The 25,793-nt window shown below is 43.9% G+C and overlaps 1 protein-coding gene and 1 pseudogene across 2 annotated transcripts; both read right to left on the bottom strand.

The window, feature by feature from the left end:
• Window positions 1–3,322: 3,322 nt before the first annotated feature.
• LOC307109529 (uncharacterized protein) lies at window positions 3,323–10,645 on the bottom strand. Its single transcript, XM_079788334.1, has 2 exons — window positions 10,418–10,645; window positions 3,323–6,088 (listed from the first exon to the last, which is right to left on the bottom strand). The coding sequence occupies exon 2, from the start codon at window positions 6,054–6,056 to the stop codon at window positions 3,951–3,953; it is 2,106 nt and encodes a 701-aa protein (XP_079644460.1). The 5' UTR covers window positions 6,057–6,088; window positions 10,418–10,645; the 3' UTR covers window positions 3,323–3,950.
• A 13,526-nt stretch (window positions 10,646–24,171) lies between these two features.
• On the bottom strand, window positions 24,172–25,112 carry LOC307109603 (olfactory receptor 52B4-like; annotated as a pseudogene). Its single transcript has one exon. The product of its transcript is annotated as an olfactory receptor 52B4-like (transcript).
• Between the last annotated feature and the right edge of the window lie 681 nt (window positions 25,113–25,793).

Here is a 25,793-nt window from a genome sequence, read left to right as displayed (position 1 = left end):
GACAGAGAACCCCAGGGTTGCTTTACTATTCATGCTACTAGCGGATCTTTTAGATACTCTTTTGTTTGTTGGTGGTTGGTTCATACCTGAAAAGAAAAAGTCAAAATTTTCAAACAGGTTATGCTATCACAGACTTGAATTTACCTTTAAGCTTCTCACAGAAAATCAAGTTTGAATTGTGTGGGTCCACTCATATGTGGATTTTTTTCAGTAAGTACACAATCAGTCCTATACTCCCAGGTTTTACATTCATGGATTCAACCAACTGAGGATAAAAAAGTGTTTTCTCTATGGTTGGGAATCTGCAGACGTGGAGGGCTGACTGTAGGCACTGTTCTATGACATCCTATATAATAAAACCCCAATATGCAAACTGACCAAACACCAGAACAAGCAGTCGCTATGTGCAGACCACCGGGAGAAGATGCTTAACACAGGAGCTGTGCCCTGGTGGTCAGTGGGCTCCCACAGGGGGAGCGCCGTTCAGCCTGAAGCTGGACTCAAGGCTGGTGAGTGCAGCTTAGGGGGTGGGAGACTCTCCTGCCTCCGCTGCAGGTGGGCTAGGTAAGGAGCGAGGGGTTCCAGACTGCGAGAGCCTCAGACTGAGAGCCCAGGACTGCAAGAGGGCGCAGGACAGGCTGAGGGACACCCCCCCCAACCCCCAGTGCACTAATATCATGCACCAGGCCTCTAGTTTTTAATAAGAAACTTGAACATCCATGGATTTTGGTATCCACTGGGAGGTTCTGGAAGCAATCCTCTGTGGATACCAAGGTATGATTGTAGTTAAGCTTTTAGAGTCAACAGTTACACTCAAATTTTCCACTATGGCAGAATGGGGGGTTGGTGCCCTAACCCCTAGTTGCTCAAGGTTCAACTGTGTTGCTAATGCAAGCAAGCAGTCCATTACACAGATTTACCAAAACCAATTTATCCACTTTTGAAAATATTTTTGTATTATTGCACTCTTCTTTTGTATTCTGAACAATGATATAATCATTATCTTTTAATGTATATTTTACAATTTGTCTGGTTATTTCTTGAGAATAGCTGGATTTGGATTGATGGGTAAAATGCAAACATATGTGTTTAAGGTTTTAAAACAAAAAGCTAAACTTTCAGCCAATGAGGTTTTATTAGTTTACTAGTAGCCCGTTTGCACGAAGATTCGTGCAATAGACCTTCATTCACCTGGCTGCCTGCACCAGTTTTCTGCCGGCACCAGGGACCCAGGCCTTGGCTGTGGCCACCGCCTTCTGCCTTTTTCAGGGTCGGGGCTTGGCCCCGGGCGGTGGCCTTGGGCTCGGGGGCACCCAACATCCTTGCTAAGGATCGAAGGAGCCGACCCCCAGTGGTTTCCTGCAATCCGTGCAGGCTGCCCACTGGTGCCCAAGGCCCGGAAAGCCTCGGCCCCTGGGACCCCCGGGAGGGGCCGGGCCACGCCCCCCCAGGTGGCCGATCGACCCCCGGACAACCGGGAGGGGCGGGAGGGGCAGGACCACGCCCTCCCAGGTGGACAATCAACCCCGGGACCCCTGGGAGGGGCGGGAGGGGCCGGAGGGGCCCGGCCACGCCCCCCGGGGTGCCGATCACCCCAGGCACCCCTGGGAGCGGCTGAATGGGCCCGGCTATGCCCCCCCGGGGGGCCGATGGGCCCGGCCACGCCCCCCGGGGTGCCGATCGCCCCAGGCACCCCCCGGAGCGGCGGCATGGGCCCGGCTATGCCCCCCCGGGGTGCCGATCGCCCCAGGCACCCCCGGGAGCGGCGGCATTGGTCCGGCCACGCCCCCCGGGGTGCCGATCGCCCCAGGCACCCCCCGGAGCAGCGGCATGGGCCCGGCCACGCCCCCCGGGGTGCCGATCGCCCCAGGCACCCCCGAGAGCGGCGGCATGGGCCCGGCCACGCCCCCCTGGGTGCCGATGGCCCCAGGCACCCCCGGGAGCGGCGGCATGGGCCCGGCCACTTGGCACCGCCATCTTGAACTTCTCAACGGCGGATATGCCACCCGGAGTCCCGCCCCCAGCCTCCTGCCGGCCCAATCGTGGGCATAGCGGAGGTGCGGTCAATTTGCATGTTTCTCTATTATAAGGTAAGATGACCCCAAGAATAACCCATGTGTGACCTGGCTCACACCCACGCCGGCACAGGGAATTAGCATGCCTTTCCATCTTTGCTGGATCAGGAAGTGAGCCAAGTGAAAATGGTGTCACATTTCTGTCTTGATAGAAATTTTGGGGTTACTGATAAAGGTGGACTTTCCTTTTGTATGTCCAGCTGTACTTGCGATGCTGTTTACTGGAGAGATGGTCTCTGTGCGGGAGTGGAGCCAGTCTGTGAGAAGATGGGGCCTTACCATTGCCGTCCTCTCCTACTGCCCATACATCACACAGAGGCCACAGGTCAGGGGAAGGAAAGCTCTCATGCTTATGCCATGTGGGGACAGTGCAATGAAAAGTGGCCACAGAAGAAAAGAGGAATTTGCTCTCATCAGACACAGTGAAGAATGGGGTCGTTCTAGAGGCAGAAAACTGTTAACTACAAGAGGAGACTGAGAAGGTCTCCTATGAGAAATGGACAAGGACACAATTCACACAGCATAGAGACAGCGGGACAGGTACAGAGATACAGACAGAGCAGGACGGTGGCTGACAATGAGGCAGAACTGAGGAAGTCTTTAACCCAGAAGCTCCGAGCAGCACAGTCTGTGGCTGTGTCACTTATTAGCCCTGTGATTTGGGACAGTTTGGATCACTCTGCTAAGCCTTAGCTTCCTGTTCTATAAAATGGGATAACAGAACTAGTACATCATGGCAATATTGCGGGAACTGAGAACTGTGTAAGCCACTGTCTTACTATATTTAAAAGTCTGAACAAACTTTATTTCTTAGAAACTCTATCTCATGGTGAAAGGAGCTTCTATTCTTTGAAAGGTCATCTAGTTAGTGCAAATTTCAACTCAGGGCTCTTGTCACATTGCAGTGCTTCCTCTAAACTGACTGTGAAGATCAGTCTCAAGCTGGTTCATTTTTCCCTTCCCCTTAGTGTCTCATCTTGATAACCTCTGCAGCCCACTGTGATGTCCCCAAGAATGACCTATTTCCACATAGTCCTCTAGCCCCCTGCTTATACTGCCAACTCCTCTCTGACAAACAAGCCAATAATATACAGTTGGAAAAGGATAGTTTCTCTTCAATAAACAGTGCTGGGAAAACTAGGAACTCACATCTAAAGGAATGAAATAAGACCATTATCTTGAGTCAATTGTTGATTTTATTTTATAATATGAAAAACACTTATCCTACAATGCAAAAAGGACGCAAACTGAGAGAAATTCTAACCTGCATTTCTGTTGTTTCACTGTCCATTTGTTAAAGAAAATTGCCAAAATTCATAGTTGGCAGAACATATGCTCAGACATTTAACCAAATATAGAGATAGCAAATGCACATCTGAAAAAAGACTCACCACAAACCATTAGAAAAAATGCAATCGAACATAGCAAAGTTACAAAAAAGTTTAACTAAAGGACGACTGACCAAATCAAATCTTTCCTAGGAGGTGGAGGAATTAATTCTGTCATAAAGTGCTAGAAGAATGCCAAAAATGTGCAATTGGCTTAAATCCAAATTTCCTAATTTAAGTTAAACATTCACCTCTCCATTGACTTGGACATTGCATTACGAGTTATTGATGAAGATAAATGAAACCCATCTCCATTTTAAGCATTATGCACAACCCGCAATAGACCAGCTATTCTGTAGCAATTATGGTTTCCCCTAAACCCTACTGTCCTACATCCAAGTGACCATCATGCATGGAATTGCAGACAATAGCACACATGGCCCTTTGCACGATCTTTGAAAATGATCACGTTTAAAAGTATGGGCACACCCTGTGAACACTCTGATGACAATGAAAGTGACTGTTTCTGGCAAAATATTTCCCACATTCACTGCAATCCTGAGGCCTTTCTCATGTGAACTCTCTGATGATGATGCAAGTAATTCTTCACGGCATACGATTTCCCACATTCACTGCATTCATAAGGCCTTTCTCCAGTGTGAAGTCCCTGATGATAATGGAGGCTTTTGCTAGTGGTAAAAGATTTGCCACACTGACTACATCCATAAGGTTTTTCTCCAGTGTGAAGTCTCTGATGACGACGGAGGCCTTCACTCTTGGTATAAGATTTCCCACACTGACTGCACTCATAAGGCCTTTCTCCAGTGTGAACTCTCTGATGACGATGGAGGCCTTCACTAGTGCTAAAAGATTTCCCACACTGACTGCACTCATAAGGCCTTTCTCCAGTGTGAACTCTCTTATGACGATGCAGCTGTTTGTTCAAGGCAAATGATTTCCCACATTCGCTGCATTTATAAGGCCCTTCTCCAGTGTGAACTGTCTGATGACAATGGAGGCTCCTCCTACTGCTAAAAGATTTCCCACACTGATTGCACTCATAAGGCCTTTCTCCAGTGTGAACTCTCTGATGACTAAGGAGATTACTCCTACAAGTAAAAGATTTCCCACAATGAGTGCACTCATAAGGCCTTTCTCCAGTGTGAAGTCTCTGATGATAAAGGAGGCCTCCGCTAGTAGTAAAAGATTTCCCACAATGACTGCATTCATGTTTTTCTCCAGTGTGAAGTCTCTGATGGTGACGAAGGCCTTCCCTAGTGGCAAAAGATTTCCTACACTGACTGCACTCATAAGGCCTTTCTCCAGTGTGAAGTCTCTCATGATAACAGAGGCCTCCACTAGTGGTAAAAGATTTCCCACACTGACTGCATTCATGTTTTCCTTCAGTGTGACATTTGTGATGATAACTCAACTTAGAGGTCGTGACAAAAGATTTCCCACATTCACTGCACTTATAAGGCCTTTCTCCAGTGTGAAGTCTCTGATGATAACAGAGGCCTCCGCTACTGGTAAAAGATTTCCCACACTCACTGCATTCACGTTTTTCTCCAGTGTGACTTTTCTGATGAAAACTCAAATGACAGCTCCTGGTAAAAGATTTCCCACAATGACTGCACTTATAATGCCTTTCTCCAGTGTGAAGTCTCTGATGACAATAAAGGCCAGAGATTCTGGCAAAATATTTCCCACATTCAACACACTTATATGGCTTTTCTCCAGTGTGAACTCTCTGGTGTTGAACGAGGGTTGAAGTTTGACTAAAGGATTTCCCACACTCATCACATTTATATGGCTTTTCTCCAGTATGAACTCTCTGGTGTTGCACAAGGGGTCCCCTTTGGCTAAAGCATCTCCCACATTCGGCACACTCGTGACGCTTTTCTATAGAATGAACTTGCTGGTGTTGAATGAGTGAGGAGTGTTTTTTATAGCACATCCCACATTCATTGCACTCATATGGCCTTTCTCCAGTGTGGAATTTCAGATGATAATGGAGATCAGAGATTTTTGTAAAAGATTTCTCACATTCACGGCACACCAGACACTGTATTCCATTACGGACACTATGATCCTGAGCAAGTGTCTGGTTGCAGCCAATGGCTTTCTTGCTTAAATAAAACTGCTTTGCACATGCCCCACACCTCAACAGTTTCAGGCTGTGTTGTATTCCCTGCTGCTCAACCAAGTGGAAAATGTCTCTCAGGACTGCCCCACAACTCTCACAGGGATGACTCTTCTGGGAGGACAAAGCTACATTGGGGTTCTTTGCCTGTGACACTATCACAGAAACAGGCTGTTCAGTAGGTGCCTCCACATCCTCTGCTCCACAGCAGCATCCTAGAGAGGATATGAGTTCAAAGTTCTCCAGCATCACTTCCAGGAACAGGTGTCTCTGAGCCTCATCAAGGAGGCACCATTCCTTCTTAGAGAAGCGCACAGCAATATCCTCAAAGGTCAAACCAACCTCAGCTGGGGGCCTCTGTGGGTTGAACGGGGTAAGGGTGGCAGGAGAGGAGGCAGCCAGGGACACAGTGGTCCCTGTCCCAGGCCCAGCACTGGTCACCTGGGAGGCTGGTTGGTGGGGACCAGGACTCTTGCACCTTCTCATTCTGGCATCTCCAGTAAGACGCATTGCTCAGGATGCTCTGATCCACATAGGAGAACCTGAGAGAATAGGAAATGACCATCACAAGGAGAACACTGGAAGTCAACTATTGATTTTATTTATACCTAGGCATATGCCCTTGACAGGAATCAAACCTGGGAACCTTCAGTCCACAGGCCAACGCTCTTCCACTGAGCCAAACTAGCTAGGGCCAACTGGTGACTTTAAAAACGGCAAACAAATGCACTGCAAAGCTTTCTATAAGAACCTCATATAATCTGTATGAGCAAGCATAGCTTAAAATGAGTCAGTTTACCCATGTCCTAAAGTGCACTTGTTGCCTGGGTTTGAAGTAATTTGGATGAGATAAACAAACTCATGTGTGTGGCCACAGATATATAAGAGAATTGGTACTGATTTCAGATGAAAAAGTGTCTGGAGATGATGGGCATTCTCACAGAAGTAATTACAGAGAGACATAATATAACTTTGAGAGAAACATATTTTTTTCTAGGATAAAAGTTTTTTAAATGGATAAAAAAGAAGTAGTAACAAAAAAGACATTCATAAGATTAACAAAACACTAACTGAGAAGCCAAGATGGGGGCATAGGTAAACACATGAACTGCTGTCTCACACAACTTCAAAACTACAACTAAAAGACAAAATGGACATCATCCAGAACCACAGGAAGGTTGGCTGAGTGGAAATTCTACAACCAGAAGGGAAGAGAAAAGCACACTGAGACTGAGAGGAGCTGCAGAAGTTAAGGCAGAAGTACAGAGGCGCACATGGAGAGGGCTGGCAACTGAGTACACGGCTGTCTTCATTAGGTGGGAGGGAGAGAAAAGCTCCCGAATGCTCTGAACTTCAGTTTTGGGTGAGACTCTGGGGACCCAGACTCATACGGGAGAAAGTGGACTGTCTAGCAGCGGGCGGAATATAAGGGCAGCATTCTCTCAGAGGTTTGTGCAGTGATTACTCCAGTACACTGAGACTCGGGGTCCTCTTAGGACAGGGCTGACGGGAAGCCATTGCTGTTTCCTCTGCCCTGAGACTCTGCCCCATCCAAGTCGTGCACAGAGGCTTTTACATATGAATAGCTTGGTCCTTTGAAATCTGAACTTACCTAACAAACTGCAGCTGAGTCAGTGAGACCCAGAACATCCAAAAGAAGGCCCAAGGCCCCAGAGCAGCTTGCATTGCTTCACAGCTGGGCCTCATCGGCGCACCTCCAAAACCCAAACAAAGAAGAGGAATCTGCAGATCTCTCCATAGCTCATGCTGGGTGGCCTCAGGCAGAGGCTAAACTAGCACCTCCTTGGAGATCAAAGAGCCAGTGTACCAGGGGTCACAGTGGGACCATCTAGATTACAACTCCTCAGATCCACAAGGGACACACTCAGGGGGCAGTCTCAGTGAGCACTAAAGCTCCACTGAAGCAAGTCTTGCCTCATAAGTGTGTCTCCAGAACAGAAGTTCTCCCATCGTAGACACAGCTGATCCTCACTGCTAATTGCCCTGGAAGACAATTCCTCCCAGTGATACCAACAACAATCAAGACTTAACTACAACAAGACTGTGCACACAGCCCACAAAGGGGTGCACCAAGAGTGTCCACCTCAGGTAACTGGGGAGGCTGAGCCACTGGGCCCTATAGGACACCTAGCACATAAAACCACTCTATCAACCCAGGGAAGCAGGCAAAATGCAAAGACAAAGAAATAGGTCACAAATGAAAGAAATGGAAGAAAGCAAACACCTGGATATAGAGTTCAAAATCATGGTTATAAGGTTTTTCAAGAATTTTCTAGCAAAGGCCGCTAAATTTAGTGAGACCCTCAAGGCTATGAAATAGGATCAACTAGAAATTAAGCATACATTGACTGAAATAAAGAATAATATACAGAGATCCAACAGAAGACTAGAGGATCGCAAGAATCAAGTAAAAGATTTGAAATACAAAGAAGCAAAAAACACTCAACTGGAAAAGCAAAAAGCAAAAAGAATCCACAAATATGAAGACAGTGTAAGGAGCCTCTGGGACAACTTCAAGCGTACCAACATCCGAATTATGGGGGTGCCAGAAGAAGAGAGAGAGCAAGATATTGAAAACCTATTTGAAGAAATAATAACAGAAAACTTGCCCCACCTGGTGATAGAAATAGACTTATGACACCAGGAAGCGCAGAGAACCCCCAAAGAAAAGGAATCCAAAGAGGACCACACCAAGACACATCATAACTAAAATGCCAAGAGCAAAAGACAAAGAGAGAATCTTAAAAGCAGCAAGAGAAAAACAGTTAACTACAATGGAGTACCCATACGATTGTCAGCTGATTTCTCAACAGAAACTATGCAGGCTAGAAGGGAGTGGCAAGAAATATTCAAAGTGATGAATAGCAAGAACCTACAACCAAGATTATTCTACCTAGCAAACTATCATTCACAATTAAAGGTCAGATAAAGAGCTTCACAGATAAGAAAAAGCTAAAGGAGTTCATCACTGCCAAGCCAGTATTATATGAAATGCTGAAAGGTGTTCTGTAAGAAGAGGAAGAAGAAGAAAAAGGTAAAGACAAAAATTATGAACAAATATATATCTATGAACAAGTGAATGTAAAAATCAAGTGAATAAAAAATCTGATGAACAGAATAAACTGGTGACTATAATAGAATCAAGGGCATAGAAATGGAGTGGACTGAAATTTCTTGGGGGGAAGGGGTGTAGGATGCGGGAAGAGACTTGACAAAAAGTGTACACCTATGCATGAGGACAGTGGTGGTGAGGTAAGGGCAGAGGGTGGGGTGGGAACCGGGTGGAGGGGAGCTATGTGGGGAAAAAAGAGGAACAATTGTAATAATCTGAATAATAACAATTTATTAAAACAAACAAAGAAACAAAAACCCACTAACTATAAGGGAAAACCATCTCAGTAAAATGAAAATTAAATATATCATTTTTAGTTAATAGTAAAAAATCTGAAATTGATGAGTTCAACAGTGGCCAGAACTGACAGATCTCCAGAAGTTCCATGGAGCCACACGTCACCACTGGCATGAGCCCTGACTCAGAATCAACCTGTGACCTCCTGGTTCATAGGTCAATGCTCAACCTCTGAGCCTCGCTGGCTGGGCCGCACAACTGTTTAACCTTGCAACTGTTGCTTTCAACCTAGAGGCTGGGAATCTTGCCCTGGGCATGTACAGCTTAGCAACTGACAAACACCTCAAGTGGAAACTGCACATTGAATTTTGGGCTCATTTGTCTAAGGTTCCCGCTTCCATTTCAAATCTCAGACTCCATGGTATCTCTGAACTCCAACTTCCTTCTTCCCAGCCAACTGAAATGCCACAAGCCCTGGCCACCTCTTTCAGCTTGGTCTCTGTTCCCTGCTCTGTGAGTTAGTAAATGTTCTGGGGGAAAGCACAGGTAAATGTGGGGCTTGCCTAGGTGCTCCCACATTCTCTGCAGCAATTTCCTTCAAGTTCTGTCTGACTTGATTTTTCTCTAATAGCTTCAGTTGCTCTGAGTCTTTTATTCAGCTTTTCTACGATATAAGCTGCACCGTCACCCTCCGATGTGGAGGTTGGATGCACTCCATGCTCATCCACAAATGTCCCAAAGCTCCAAGGTACTGACTGGTTTAGGTTTCATTCACTCCAGGTTTCTGACTGTTCTCTCACCCCTTCCTTACATGTTGGGGAGCACAAGAGACTTGGTTGGAAAGTTTGTAAGGAGGACATTCTGATAAAAGGGAAGTGAGTGGAAGGCTGCCTGCCCTGTTTACGGAATTCCAACTTAGGGGAGTGTCTATGGTGGCACCTCTAATTATTTCTTGACCTTTCCAAACAAATCTGTGCTTATGCAGACCCCCGGGGTGTTTACTGGAATCGCTATGCTTAATCCCTGGATGCCCTTGCCTAGAGGACAGTGTAAACACGTGTTCCCCCAAGGATCTAAACTAATCTAACATATAAAAGCCAAGATATAGTTTGGTTTAATTACTTACCTTTTGAAATTCCAAGGGACTAATTCATTATTTTGGAAGCAGGTAAGGGGGGACACTAAGCATACCTCTCCTCTGTAACCTGTGTTCCCACTGCCAAACCTAAACCTTTTCGGGCTTCAGTAAAAGTGGGACAGGATGTACCTACAAACCGCTCTTGGCCAAACCCAATGCCCTCATTTGGTTCTTAGGGTCCTCACGGCGTCTCGGTGGCTTTAACCCAGGGGAACACTCCGCTCTTGGGGAGACTTTCCTCCCTTGGTCTTCAGAACACTTTCCCTTCTGTCCTTCCCTTCACTCTCCATCTCTCTGCCTCCCTGCCCCTCGTTGCCCAGTGCCCGTCCGCGGGGCCGCCTCCCTCTGCCCCGCCAGACTCACCTGCCACACTTCACCTGTGCGTTCCCCTTTGTGTCCCGCAGGGAGCGGCCGCCGGCGCTCCGCAGGCTCTCCGGGCCCGGCTCCGCGGGGGACGGGTGGGGGGACGGGTCCAGCCCTGAACTTCTGAGGAGTCCGCGGCCGCCTCTCAGACACTGAAAAGCGGACGGGGAGGGCCAGGGCGCACCAACTCCGCCGGGCGGGCGCGCACCTCCATTCCCTGGGAGCGGACACGTGGTAACCGGAAGCTCCGTCCTGGGGACCCGCCCTCGTGGGCGGGGCTACCTGGTCCCGCCCCGTCACAGGCAGAGCCAGCCCCGCAGTCCGGGCTGACTTAGGCGCTCAGCGGGAACCGGGGTGCTGGTGAGAGGGGACGGAAGCCCCGTGGTGGGATCAGGTCCTCCGGGCGGTGTACCCCGTCCTGCCCGGTTAGAGGCCCAGCCCCACGCCCTGGTGCGCTCAGCGAGCGCTGGTGGTCTGGGTGCTGTTGTTAGAAATGCTCTTAAAAGGGGCCACGGGAACTGGAAACCGCTCGGCAAGGCAAAGTTACTTCTCCAAAAGCGTGCAAGGCCGACAGGAAAGGGAGCGGGCAAAGCACAGCGAAGGGGAAGGCCGGTCTCTGTAGCTCTGACCCGTGGCTACACTCTGCTCCGATTGGTTTAGGGCGTGGTTTCACCATCTGGCGCGAATGGTAATTCCAGCGGCGCCCGAGGGGTGGGGCTGGTACTTCAGGTCCCACTGAAAACCGGGAACTGGGGCTTAGCTAAGTACAAGGAAGGCAAACCGCAACAACAAAGTTGATCCAAGGCTAAATAAGAAGGAAATAAAGTTAGTATCTAAACTATTATTATTTTGAGAGAAAAGACCCTTTGATTCGTACACTGTCACTGCATCTGGTGGCTCAACTCCTCCTACCCCTGCGGGTCCTCAGTGTGGGTCCCACTCATGGCGTCCCAGGAACAAGGAAAGGAACCCTTCCCTGGCCACCCTTCAATGAAACAGACAGTGTGTGTATCTTTGAGGGGGACTAGCTTGGTTAGGGGTTAGGTACAGAAATAGGTACATCTGTTTCATGCACTTCAAGGGAATTGTAAAATGAGAGTGCAGGAGGGAGATGTTTTCTCATTAAAATTTTTTAAAATTGAATTTATTAGAGTGACAATGATTCACAAAACCATACAGGTTTCAAGTGTACAACTCAATAAAGCATCATCTTGTTAGCATAAAAAACATTCATACCTGTAAAGAATTTTTGTGAGCTTATTTGAGCCAAACTGTCCACAATTCCTGGGGAGCAGAATCTCTACTTAATGGGATAATGCCCCAGGGAATGGCTAGAGGCACAAGTGGGTTAGCTGAAAACCATTGGTGATGGATTAGGGAGGCAGGAGAAAGCAAAGTGGGAAGTGGAAACCTCTGGGATTGGATAAAAAGTAAGATAGACACATACCTCAAAATAATAAAGGCCATATATGACAAATGTACAGCCAACATTATACTCAGTGGGCAAAAGCTAAAAGCATTTCATTTAAGATCAGGAACAAGAGAGGGATGTCTGCTTTCACCACTCTTATTCAACACAGTACTGGAATTTCTAGCCACAGTATTCAGACAAGAAGAAGAAATTAAATGCATTCAAATTGGGTGGAAGAAATAAAAATATCGTTATTTGCTAATGGCATGATTTGTACATAGAAAACTCTAAAGACCACCAAAACCCCAATGATTTAATAAATAAATTCAAGAAAGGAGCAGGATATAAAATTAATATTCAGAAACCAGTGGCATTCTTATATACCAACTAGAGGCCGAGTGCACAAATCCATGCACTGATGGTGTCCTTTGGCCTGGCCTGTGCCCTCTCGCAATCCAGGACCCCTTGGGGGATGTCAGACTGCTGGTTTAGGCCTGATCCCTGTAGGCCTAGATGAGGAACCCCACTGGTGCTCGAATCCATGGACCGGGCCGGTTTTGGCCCATTCCCCACAGGCCAGGCCAAAGGACCTCACCAGTGAATGAATTCATGCATCAGGCCTCTAGTATGCATATAAGATCTTTGGCTAATCTCTTCCTGCCCTCCCCCCTCATCCCCTTCCCTCTTAGATTCAGCAATCTGTTCTATATTTCCATGCCTATGCATTGAGCATCTTCCCCCTGGTGGTCAGTGTCCATCAAAGCTACTGCTTGAATGGTCGGACATTTGCTTATGCTTTTATATATAGATAATGAACTATAAGAAAGAAATTAAGAAAAAAAAATCCCATTTACTATTGCAACAAAAAATATAAGGCACCTAGGCAGACCTGTACTCTGAAAATTGTAGGACATTGAAGACAGAAATTGAGCAAGATACCAATGAATGGAAGCATATACTGTGTTCATGGGTTGGAAGAATTAATATTATTAAAATGTCCATTCTACCCAAAACAATTTATAGATTAAGTGCAACTCCTATTAAAATACCAATAGCATGTTTCACAGATTTAGAACAAATATTCCAAAAATGTATATGGAACCCCAAAAAGACCCCAAATATCTTCAGCAATTTTGAGAAAGAAGAACAAAGTTGGAGGTATCGCAATACAGATATCAAACTATACTACAAGGCCATTGTAACTAAAACAGCCTGGTACTGGCATAACAACACGCACATAGATCAATGGAACAAAACAGAGAACCTAGAAATAAATCCATACCTTTATGGTTATTTAATATTTGACAAAGGAGGCTAGAACATACACAAAGGCATTTTCTTCAGTAAATGGTGTCAGAATGGAGATCTGGGTTGCTTGAAGACCTTATGGCAGAACTGGTGTGTATATGTGTGTGTGCGTGGGTGCACATGCTTTTTGATTCCTATTAGTGCCTGGACTTAAGATCTGAGGAAGGAAGGTGGGAAAAGTTGATGTTGGTAGCTTCCAGTCTCCATGGACCTAAGAAAACCAAGGTAAAATTACTTTTAAAATTTTTTATTGATTTCAGGGAGGGAGGGAGAGGGAGAGAGAGATAGAAACATCAATGATGAGAGAGAATCATTGATCAGCTGCCACCTGCACGCCCCATACTGGGGATCGAGTCCACAACCCAGGCATGTGCCTTTGACTGGAATTGAACGTGGGACCCTCCAGTCTTCAGGCCGATGCTCTTTCCACTGAGCAAGACAAGCTAGTGCCCAATGTGAAATCTTAAAGTGGAATATAGGAGACCTGGGGATGGGAAGGCGTTCTTAAGGTGCATCAGGAGAGAGCTGCTGCTTCCTGTTTGTTCTTTACCACCACTCTTTGGGGAATAGAGACCACTTTGCCTTTCACTATCTCTGGGACTGCTCCCATTTGGGGTCCAGAAACCACCAGACCTGATCTTGATAGACAAAACTCATGGGTGGGTCCCAGCTGCCATAGATGATCAGTTTGAACAATCTGGACATTCACTTAGTGACATAAGGTACTAGCAGTGAAAAAAGACAACTAAGATAATAGATAACTCCATTAAAGAAATTCATGGAGGGAGAAGGGAAAAACAAAACAAAACAAAACAAAAAAACACACTTTCTGAGGCCATAACATGATTTCTCTTAAAAAAGAGTTTAGTGGATGAATTGAAGAAAGAGATGTTTTTTTTTTTGAGTGCCAAAATAGATTTGAGAAATATCTCCAAAAAGCAGAAAAACTATAAAGATAAATCAAGAATTACAGAGCCCTAGCCAGGTTGACTCAGTGGATAGAGCATTGCTCCAGATACTGAAAGTTCCTGGGTTCAATTCCAGTCAAGGGCATGTACCTTGGTTTGCAGGTTTGATCCCCGGCCCTGGTCAGGGTGAGCACTGGATGTAACTAACTGATGTGTCTCTTTCACATTGACGTTTCTCTCTCTGTCTCTCCCCCTCCCTTCCACTCTCTCTAAAAATAAATAGAAAAATATCCTTGGGTGAGAATTAACAACAACAACCAAAAAAAAAAAAAAAAAAAGAATAACAAAGTGTAAATTACTAGAATTCTAAAAGGAATAAAAGACATTAATGGATGAGCGACAATAATTAAACAAATAGACTATTTCTTGAGATGTAATAAAAGGCTCACTGTGTTTCAGGCTGGAACAGTCTTCCTCAAGAGGGGTGATAATATCTGCAAGAAGGGAAAAATGGTTCCAGAGGGGGGGGGGGTAGCCAAAAATGTTAACTCTTTTTATGTATAAAGCACAGGCACAATATATAAACAGAAATGCAGGTTATCTGTGCTATTAAAATGTCATAGTGGGCAATTAAAGAAAAATGTCTTCAAGTTTCCATAAGTGGGTGATAATGAATAAAAGATTGAGAAACACTGATGAGAAAAAAGAAATACCAAGGTATATGCTGGTAAAATTTTTGAGCTCTGAGGAGAAAAAGGAAAACCTTACCACATTCAGCTAAAAAGAACATGTTCTGTACAAAAGAGGAATCATGCTGGAGTTCGATTTTTTTTTTTTAAATTACTAATGTTGGAACTGAGACTGGAATGGCAATAAAGGACTACACCTAGCCCATACTTAGCCAAGATGTGGCTCAACTGTCAGGGTGAAAGGTAAACAGCAATTGGGAGAGTTCCGCACTGAGAAAAATACTTGAGAGAAGACTTTAAAGATTATTTCTATGTGAACCAGAACAAAAATTTTGGGGGAATGTAAAGAAAGAAAATACTGTGGCTTGGACTAAATCTATATATATATAAAGGCTAAGTGTCCCTCCAACTGTCTGACTGGTAGCTATGATGCACACTGACCACCAGGGGGCAGACGCTCAATGCAGAAGCTGCCATGATGCGCACTGGTTGGCACCATGGATCTGGTGCCCACAAACCAAAAGTTGGCTTCCCCAAAGTGGGACACAGGTGCTACCACCACCCCGGATCAACACCTGACCAAATTGGAACCGACGCTGCCGAGACCCATGGAGCAAAATACAGACCACAGCCCAACCCAGTCTGGAAATGGTTGCTGTGGGTGACGGGTAATGATGACACGTAGTAATGCCCAGCTTCGTTTCCCTAGTGACTAGCCTCCTTGGAGCTTTTTCAGCCCAGGAACATGACTTGCTTTATAGCCAGGTGCAGACATTTTACAGTTTAACCAAATGTCTGTGACGCGTTTCCATGTGCCTCATCTCATTTGATCCTCACAGAAGTCCTGGAGTAGGTAGATAGGAGACTTGGTAGAATCCTATTTTCTTTTCATTAGCCGGGAAACGGAGATTTAGAAAGTTTAGAAACTTGATCCAACTGAAAAGAAATAAGAAATGGTGGAACTTGAAAATGACTTCAGGTTTTCTCACTGCGTAGAATATAGTCAAACACTGCTACGGTTAAATATTTCACCCTTTGTTCTCCCTGTGTGAATAACAATAATAATCTGCTTTGTGTTGATATTTACTGCTGTGTTGCTGACAGTTACCTGAAAGAGAAGTTTGGGTGCTTCACTGGGCTGGAAAAAATTTAGCTAAATCAGAAAGCAGGTCTAATTAAGCAAGTTTTTCTATATATATATATATATATATATATATATATAAAGCTCTCACTGGTGCCAATTGCATGTGTGTGTTTCGATTTGTCATTGTCGATTGTAAATTTGGTTGACACTTGTATTATAGAGAAAGGGCAAATAGCGATATTAAAATATTCCATCTAATTAATTTCCTTTCAATGAGCACAAATCCGTGCACTGGGCCTCTAGTATTTAGATAATTTATTACAAAGTGTAATGGAAAAAGGTGGGACCAGGCAAATGAAACAGAAATGTGGCTGAGGTAATCAAGACTCACATATCTCCTACTAATTATTAAGTTTGTACAATTCTATACTCTTAGAATTCAGAGTTGAACATTATTAATGATTCTGGAATTTGAAACTATGTGAGTTTTTATGTAATTCTTTTCATGAAGAATAAACCTTAAAAAACCATGAGTCCATATTAATTGTAAGCACTTATATTCACACTAGAGGCCCAGTGCATGAAATTTGGGGTATGTGTGTGTGTGTGTGTGTGTGTCCCTCAGCCCTGCCTGCACCCTTTCCAATCTGGGACCCCTTGAGGGATTGGGCCTAAACGGACAGTTTGACATCCCTCTCACAATCCAGGACTGCTGGCTCCCAACCGCTTGCCTGCCTGCCTGCCCACCTGATTGCCCCTAACCCCTTCTGCCTGCCAGCCTGATCACCCTCTAATCACTCCCTTGCCAGCCTGATCAACAATTAACTGCTCCCCTGTCTGCTCAATTGCCTCTAACTGCCCTCCCCAGCAAGCCTCGTCCACGCTAACTGCCCTCACCTGCCAACCTGGTTGCCCCTATCTGTCCACCCCTGCAGGCCTGGTCACCCCCAACTGCCCTCTCCTGCTAGCCCGGTCTCCCCTAACTTCCCTCCATTGCCAGCCTGGTCATCCATAACTGCCCTCCCCTGCTGGCCTGGTGGCCCCCAACTACCCTCCCCTGCAGGCCTGTTTGCCCCCAACTGCCCTCCCCTGCAGGCCTGTTTGCCCCCAACTGTCCTCCCCTTCAGGCTTCGTTGCCCCCAACTGCCCTCCCCTTTAGGCCTGGTCACCCCTAAATTCCCTCCCCTGCCAGTCTGGTTGCCCTTAACTGTCTTCCCCTGCAGACCTGGGTCCCCCACAACTGTCATCCCCTGCCAGCCTGTTCACCCCCAACTGCCCTCCTCTGCCAGCCTGGTCACCCTTAACTGTCCTCCCCTGCAGACCTGGTACCCTCAAACTGCCCTCCCCTGCAGGCCTGGATCCCCCCAAACTGTCCTCCCCTGCAGGCCCTGGTCACCCCCAACTGTCCTCCTCTGCCGGCCTGATCACCCTTAACTTCCCTCCCCTGCATGCCTGATCGCCCACAACTGCCCTCCCCTGCCAGCCATCTTGTGGTGGCCATCTTGTGTCCACATGGGGGTGGCCATCTTTGACCACATTGGGATGGCCATCTTGTGTGTTGGTGTGATGGTCAATTTGCATATTACCTCTGTATTATATAGGATTGTAATAAAATAGGCCTGTAGCAAGGCTAGCTTAGGTGGTAGATGATTTTTTTTTATAGGATCCTCTGGAGAGAAGCAAGAGAGAAATGGACTGGAAGAAGTAAAGGCATTGGGAAATGGTATTAGCAAACATGTCCATTAGGGACAATGATGAGGCTGGTGGAGAAAGCTCTGTCTCTGGAGCTCTGGTGTAAGTGCTTCCCTCAAGGGCTTTTATAACAGAGGATAAATAAACCAACTCCTAGAATGCAACAAGCTGAATTCATCTCCAATTTAATGTCTGTTTCTGAACCTTAATCTAAGGCTGGTGAGTGAAGTAGGCATCTGTGATTGGTATGCTTCTATGATCAAGGTAAGTGCTGGGCTGATATTATGTCCCAGACAGGCCAGAGATACAGGACTCTGAAAGATATTGATATATGTGTGTGCTGATCAGAAAAGACCAGACACACAAATCTGGTTAGTTACAGGAGAAGTGAAGGTGGAGGTGTGGGGTAGGAGTTTCCTGATGTTATTGAAAGTATGTAAGTAAAGCAATACCATCCAAAAAATAACAGGTCCCCAAATAATTTGACTGGGTCTGAAAAAACCCCACAGAAGTCTGAAGACATATATGGAAAATATGAGAAGAGCCTTGATGATGACAGAGATCTGTGCCAGGCTTCCCAAAGCAGGGTGTGGGAAGGGCTTTGAGGAGGCAGCCAGACCATCTCGGGCAGGTGTGAGAAGAACCTATGGAGGAGGAGTCATTGGAGAAGGGATTTCTAGGATAAACATGGGTTAGAGCAAAATACTTCCAACAGGAGACCAAACAGGCAACCTCTTAGTTCTCTGGCTTTGTTCATGGGCTGAAATTAATAAAAATTCTGTGTTACAACCTTTCTTCAATAACTTGGCACCATCAGCGTCTATAATCTTTCCTCATCTGAAGCTCTGCTCTTTGTTGAATTGTGTGTTCCCTGGCCTCTTCCTCTCACAGAACAGCCATATGCTCTATAGAGATAGTTCCCTTCTCCAGGCCATGACTGGGCTGTCTTGACCAGTAACTCTAATGGCAGAACAATTTCTGTCATCGCTTATAGCAGTGGTTCTCAACCTTCCTAATGCCGCAACCCTTTAATACAATTTCTCATGTTGTGGTGACCCTCAACCATAAAATTATTTTTGTTGCTACTTCATAACTGTAATTTTGCTACTGTTATGAATCATAATGTAAATATCTGATATGCAGGATGTATTTTCATTGTTACAAATTGAACGTAATTAAAGCATAGTGATTAATCAGAAAAACAATACGTAATTATATATTGTGGAATATTTATTTCTAATTACAAATAAATGAAATTTTGTCTTGAAGCATGGTATAGCATGGGTAACAGTCTTAATATAACAACAGTAAACTACATTTTGCGACAGTATGCATAAAAAGCCAACGTCAGTGCGAAGGTTGAGATTGCTTCTTTCTCACCAGATCAGAAATTCTCAGGGCATTCTTTGCAAGAGCACAATGAAGATCATCTTTCACAACAAGTCTACTTCTGTATTTAGACTTGATAACCAACAAGCTGGAAAACCCTGTCTCACAAAGATATGTTGCTGGAAATGGAAGAAGAAGGCACAACATAGTTTCAGACAGAACAGGATATCACTGCAAACACTCGATCCAGAATTTTGTAACTGGCATTGTAGAGAAATCAGTTTTTGCTGCATCACTGTTAATAAGTTCAATGAACTCCTCTTATGCTGTCTCAGGAACATCTTCAACTTTGACTGTGAATGGGCTTCTGGCAAGTGCAAATGGGGTGTCAGGTAGATTTGGAAAGTACGATGAAATTTCATCTGCAAGCATGTGCAAGTGTTCTTTCACAGAAATTATCATCGTAATCCTTTTCTCTGGTTCAATGTCATGTTCCTCAAAGAAAGCAGATAAGGTAGGCAGCATGTAAATTTTATTTTCATCCAAATTTTTTTTGCCAAAGTTGAAGTTTCATTTGCAATGATCGGATCTTTTCAGACAAATTGAAGCATGTTGCATTTGGTCCTTGCAGTGATAAATTTAACTCATTCAAGATGGCAAAGATGTCAACCAAGTAAGCTATTTTCTGCAGTTAACTTTTATCACTGAAAAGTGCTTTGAACTACGGTCTTGCTTTCTGATTAAAAAACGCTTTGAGTTCATCACAAAGCTCAAAAACACGTTTTAAAACTCCTCTCGACAACCATCTTACTTCTGTGTGAAATAGCAGAGCATTGTTCGGCGCATCCAACTCGTTGCACAGTTGCAAAAAGAATCTACTTTTTAAAGTGCTCGCCTTTACACACAAAAAAAATTTGTAGCAGAGTTAAAAAAAAATAGTGTTTCTAGCAGCAAAAAAAAAAAAAATTGATAGAACTTATGACGCTTTTCATTACTTCTTGTAACTCTTGTGGCAGCATCTTAGTTTCTAATATTTGCCGATGAATCATACAGTGAGTTCCGATATCTTTTGGTAACTCATTCAGTACCAAACATTGAAATCCAGATGGACATCCTAGCATAGCTGGAGCACCATCTGTGCAAACACCACAAACCTTTTCCCAAGAGATCTTATGCTCTTTCAGAAGTGAACCAACTGTGTCAAATACATCACGTGCAATAGCTGTCGTTTCAAGAGGCTTGCAAAAAATAAACTCATCTTTAAAGTCACCATCATTAATATACCTCACGTAAATCAGTAACTGTGAACAGTTTGCAACGTCTGTAGGTTCATCAAGCTGGATACTAAATATTGAAAGTGGAGCAGATTTAATTTCCTGGATTACCTGATCAAGAATATCAGGAATGTCATCTATTCTTCTGCAGAGAGTGTCGTTAGATAAGGAAATTGCACTCAATTTCGTAACAAATTCGTCTCCGATCATAACTCGAACAATGTCTTTGGCCGCTGGCAACAGTAAATCCTCAGCTATGGTGTGAGGTTTCATAGCTCTGGCGATTCTGAGTGCCACCAAATCTGAAACGCTCCATGGCTGCTACATTTTGTTTGTGGTACTTGCCACCAGTGTCAAGTCTGGCTTTCTTGGGTCCATCAGCTTTGCTTCTAAAATAGTTGGCATCCTTGCCGGCAAAGCTCGGATGCTTGCTATCAAAATGGCGTTTTAATTTGTTCAGCTTCATAGATTTGGCTGATAGAACTTCACAACAAATAACACATTGCGGTTTCTCGATTCCTGCTGTAATTATTGAGGTAAAACCATACTGTAAAAAATTCTCACTGTATTTTCTTTTCTTAACGCTCTTCTCTACATGATCCATTATCATGGGATGGTTTGCTAATGAAAATAATATATAACAATAGCTTTAATAATATAAAAGATGATACATGGCATAGTTCAGTCAATACAGTTCATTAAAGCTTCCTATGATTTACCATTCTCTGTGGTTTTTTTTTTACATACTTGTTACTATCACAAGGGGGCAGTATTCACATCAACCACAGCTGAATATAAAAAGACCAATCAGCATCCAGATTAAGTTCCCATGGTACAGATAATTTTTTTTGCAGTAGTTGATGATTTTACATTTACCGAGTAATTATAATTCATGAAGTGTCATTTTACCTCCAATACTGCTACTTTCAACACAGTAGCTGCTTTTAACAGAGTAGCTGCTTTCAACACAGCAGATGCTTTCTACATAGTAGCTGCTCTCTACACATGTGTGACTGGTCCACATAAGTACATTATGGCACCAACCCTGTCACATACACCTGTATTTGTACAGGGTGTAAGTGATGGGGTTGGCGCAATGATGTCATCATGCCGGGTACAGGTATGTGGGCATATCTGCATGTGGGTGCACCCGCCTGGAGATGAATAGAGGAGCGGTGTCTTGGTTCCTAAGACCATCGGAAATATGTGTTTTCCGATGTTCTTAGGTGACCCCTGTGAAAGGGTTGTTCGACCCCCAAAGGGGTTGTGACTCACAGGTTGAGAATAGCTGGTGTAGAGGTTGTTTTGTTGAGTTGTACACTTGAAACCAGTATTTTTCTGAACCAATTGCACCCCAAAAAATTCAATAAAAATATTTCACATATATTAAGCTTAACTTCATAATGTAATGATATCCTATCTAATAAAAGAGTAATATGCAAATCGACTGTACCTCCCCTACACCCACAAGCCATGCCCACAAGCCACGCCCACAAAGCCAATCAGGAGCAAATATGCAAATAAACCCAACCAAGATGGCTGCAACTACAGAGAGCAGGAGGGAGGCTTGGGTTTCCCTGGCAATGGAGGAAGCCAAGCTTTCCACCTGCCCTTGCTGGCCTAGGCCTCCACTCAATGCTACAAAGTTTCACTGATAGAAGATAAATCCTAACGAAATGGTGGCAGCCACAGAGCTGGAGAGAGCAGGAGGCTAGGGTTGCCCCCTGCGATGGAGGAAGCCAACCTTCTGCAGCCCTGGCTGGCCTAGACCTTCACTCCAGGCTACAAAGTTTCAATTATAGAAGATAAATAAACCCCAACAGAAATGGCTGCAGCAACTGAGCGAGCAGAAGGCTTGGCTCCACTCCAGGCTACAAAGTTTCAATTGTAAAAGATAAATAAATCCCAGATACCAGGTCCTCCGCTTGGGTTGCCAGGGGCTGTGACAAGCCTGGAAACCACCACAGGCCCCTTGCCTAGGATTCCCCATGCCCAAAGGGAACCCCCACCTTGATCCAGGACATCCTTCAGGGCAAACCAACTGGCCCCCACCCATGCACCAGGCCTCTATCCTACCTAATAAAAGAGTAATATGCAGTTTGACCATCACTCCAACACATAAGATGGCTGCCCCCAGGTGGTCAAAGATCCTGCCCCCATGTGGACACAAGATGGCCAACAGGGGAGGGCAGTTAGAGGTGACCAGGCCAGCAGAGGAGAGAAGTTGGGGGCGACCAGGCCTGCAGGGGAGAGCAGTTGGGGGGGACCAGGCCTGAAGGGGAGGGCAGTTAGGGGTGACCAGGCCTGCAGGGGAGGGTAGTTAGGGGTGACCAGGCCTACAGGGGATGGATGCACTTAATGGATGGGTTTGAACAATGGATTAAAAAAAAAAAAGACAGGATTAGGAACTGGGAGATAGATTAATATAAATGACAGAAACTGAAGTGAAAGGAAGAAAAAGAGAATCACAAAAAATGAGCATAAGACAAATGATAGACACATTCAAAGTATATAAAAGAATAATTATAGTTCCAACCAGAGAGAAGAGAGAAACTAGAGAAAAAGAATATTCAAGAAAATAATAACAGAAACCATTCCAAGATTAATGAAAAGCTATAAATTCACAAATTCAAGAAGGTCAGAAAAAGTCCAAGAAGACATATGCAAACTGTCCACAGATGGATATATTATAAATGTTCTTTAAAAAAAAAACAAAAGACAAAAAAAGCCAGCTATAAAAGGTACACTACATTAATAGGAGCAAGAGTAAAACTTTCAGGTCAGTTCTTAATACAAAAGATAGAATTAAAAAATACTTAATGAAAATTTTGAAGTTCTTAAAACCCCTTCCAAATTAAAATTCTATACCCATGGAATTATCCCTTTCAAAATTAAGACTAATAAAATAAAAATATTTCCACACAATCAAAACCTGAGATAATTAATCTCTTGCTTTCCTATACTAAAGGAAATATTGATCAAAGTTTGAACATACTTTTTTTAAAAAATAAAAAACCTTTAACTTATTCTTCTTTATGCTCACTGTATAAGTATTAGGAAATTCAGACTAAAATTATTATAAAATCACCTATTCCTTATAACCCAAGTATAGTCACCCATTCATACAATTTTAGCATAGATTGATGTGTGATGGTTAGTTAAAAATATTATTTAAAAATCCCATCATATTTAACTGACTGATCTGGGACATACTTGTCTCACAAATATAATGTAAATATATTTCCATCAGCAAACAGATAAACCCATATTATTACGTATCACTACTCTTTTATATTGTAAATTATACTAGTAGATGTGGCATGGTTGATTTAACCTATTATGCACTTTTGTTAACCTAGATAACATTTGTTACATAGTAGTGTATTTTCTGTTAAATACTTGTTTAATATACTTTTTTTTGTGTGTACTTTTTTTGGTCTCATGTTGAATATTTTCTTCTAAATGATTAACAACATAAATAAAAATTTTACAAACATAAGCATTAATGAACTGTTTTGTATTTTAAAAGTGAGAAGAAAAATTTATTTACATGAGCATTCATTTATGCGAAAAGTATACTAATAGTAAATTGAATATATGTGACATATGTAATATATACATTTCGTCATAATCTGTCTAAAAGAAAAAATATAAGGATATGATATAGGGGTGAATGGCCGGAAAAATGTCCTAATGAGAGGAATAAGACAAGTGCTGACATTCAAAGCATAGAATACCTCAATATGGTTCAACAATTTTCCATGGAAGGCCAGTTTCATTGCATTCTAACCTCTCATCTAGGAGTAGAGAGGTGAACTGATCTGAATTCTATGAGAACGCTAACTAAGACCCCAAAGAAACTGATATCTAATGGCCTATTCAAGGCTTTGCAAGAAACATTCACCAACATATTACTCATACAATTGCTCTAAGACAACTCGACAAAGAGACATTTGACTAGTATCCCTACTGGACCTCTCCACATCCTGATAAATAATGTCACCTCAAGCCTGGTGAGAATTACTGAGAAAAGTACAAGGTTAGTTTCTATTATTAAAGTCATTTCTGTTTTGGAAACAACAAACCACCAGGTCCCGAATCTGCTTGGTCTTAATGCCATAAATGATGGGATTTAACATAGGTGGAATGAGAGTATAGACATTGGCCAGCAGAACGTGAACGTGGAGTGCGATGTGGCGTCCAAAGCGCTGAGTAAGGACTGAGAAGATCCCAGGCCCATAAAAGAGGATGATGACACAGACGTGGGAGCCACAAGTGTTGAGAGCTTTGTGGCGAGCATCTCGGGATGGGATGTGGAAGACAGCACGGAGAATAAGCATATATGAAACAAAAATTAGCACAACATCTAAGACCAAGGTGGACATTAGGACAAAAAAACCATACCAGATGTTTACTCGTATGTCATTACAGGAAATTTTGGCCAAGACAATGTGCTTACAAGTGGTGTTTGGGATGATGTTGCTTTTGCAGAAAGTCAGTCTTTTTAGAAGAAATATAACAGGGAAAACTGTCCCATAACTTCTCAGAAAGATTGTCGCACCGATTTTCCCAATCAGTGCATGTGTAAGAATAGCTGTGTATCTCAGCGGGTAGCATATGGCAATGTAGCGGTCAAATGCCATCACCAGCAGGATCCCTGACTCAGACATGAAAGTGGAAGTGAGGAAGAATATCTGAGTGATGCAACAATTCAGGGAGATCTTTCCAGCATGGAACCAATAGATGGCCAAAGCTTGAGGTACTGTGCACATGGAGAGAACAATATCTGTTCCGGCCAGCATGCTGAGGAAGAGGTACATGGGTTCATGGAGACTGCGTTTTGTGAGGATAATGAAGATGAGCAAGCTGTTCCCCAGCAGGGCGATGATGTAGGAAATGAAGAAGGGGATGGAAATCCACATGTGCTGGTCCTCAAGGCCAGGGATGCCCAGCAAGTGGAAGACTGTGTGGCTAACACCAGTGTGATTTAATGCAGTCATGCTCATGGAAATCTTTTAAGACTTCATCACCTATTTACAGAGACAGAGGAAAATTTGATTATCTGTATATATATATTTGATATTTCCAGGTGTTTTTAGTACCTACATGGTCCTGTTCTTGAGGATGTTAGGATTTCAATGCATATATGTAAATAAGATAAACAAGGTATGATAATACTTTCAACAATAAAGATAAATTTAAAAGCTGAAGTCTTAATCTCATAAATAAAATAAACCCTTATACAAGTACAGAAAATTAAATAATCTCTCTCTCTCTATAAAATCCTAATAGCAAATTGTCCCCTTGGGAGTTTGACCAGGTAGACCAAGAGTTCGATCGCTCGCTATGACATGTGCTGATCACAGCGGGTGGCGTGGAATGAAGGAAGGCCCCGATCGACCCTGATTGCCGGCCAGGCCTAGGGACCCTATGCATGCACGAATTTCCTGTACCAGGCCTCTAGTTAAATTAATGATTAACATCTTTGTGGTAAAAATTAAATTAATATGGGAACACAATGGAAAGGTTATTTCTGTCTATATGCATGTTGATTTTAAGAACTTATTTTTGATAAGTTCTTTGGAGATAGTTTAGGAGGCTAATATTTGATGGGAGTACCAAATAGAGAATGGAACTAGGTAATTTGGGAATTGAAGGAGAAATATTTGCCATGCAAATGC

Source organism: Cnephaeus nilssonii (assembly GCF_951640355.1).
Source record: "Cnephaeus nilssonii genome assembly, chromosome: 13".
NCBI lineage: Eukaryota > Metazoa > Chordata > Mammalia > Chiroptera > Vespertilionidae > Cnephaeus > Cnephaeus nilssonii.
The sequence above is the reverse complement of the archived record's forward strand: the minus strand, read 5'-3'. Positions and strand labels throughout refer to the sequence as shown.

Coding starts and splice junctions, on each gene's coding strand:
- LOC307109529 (XM_079788334.1), bottom strand. CDS start 6,056: ATGCGTCTTACTGGAGATGCCAGAATGAGAAGGTGCAAGAGTCCTGGT.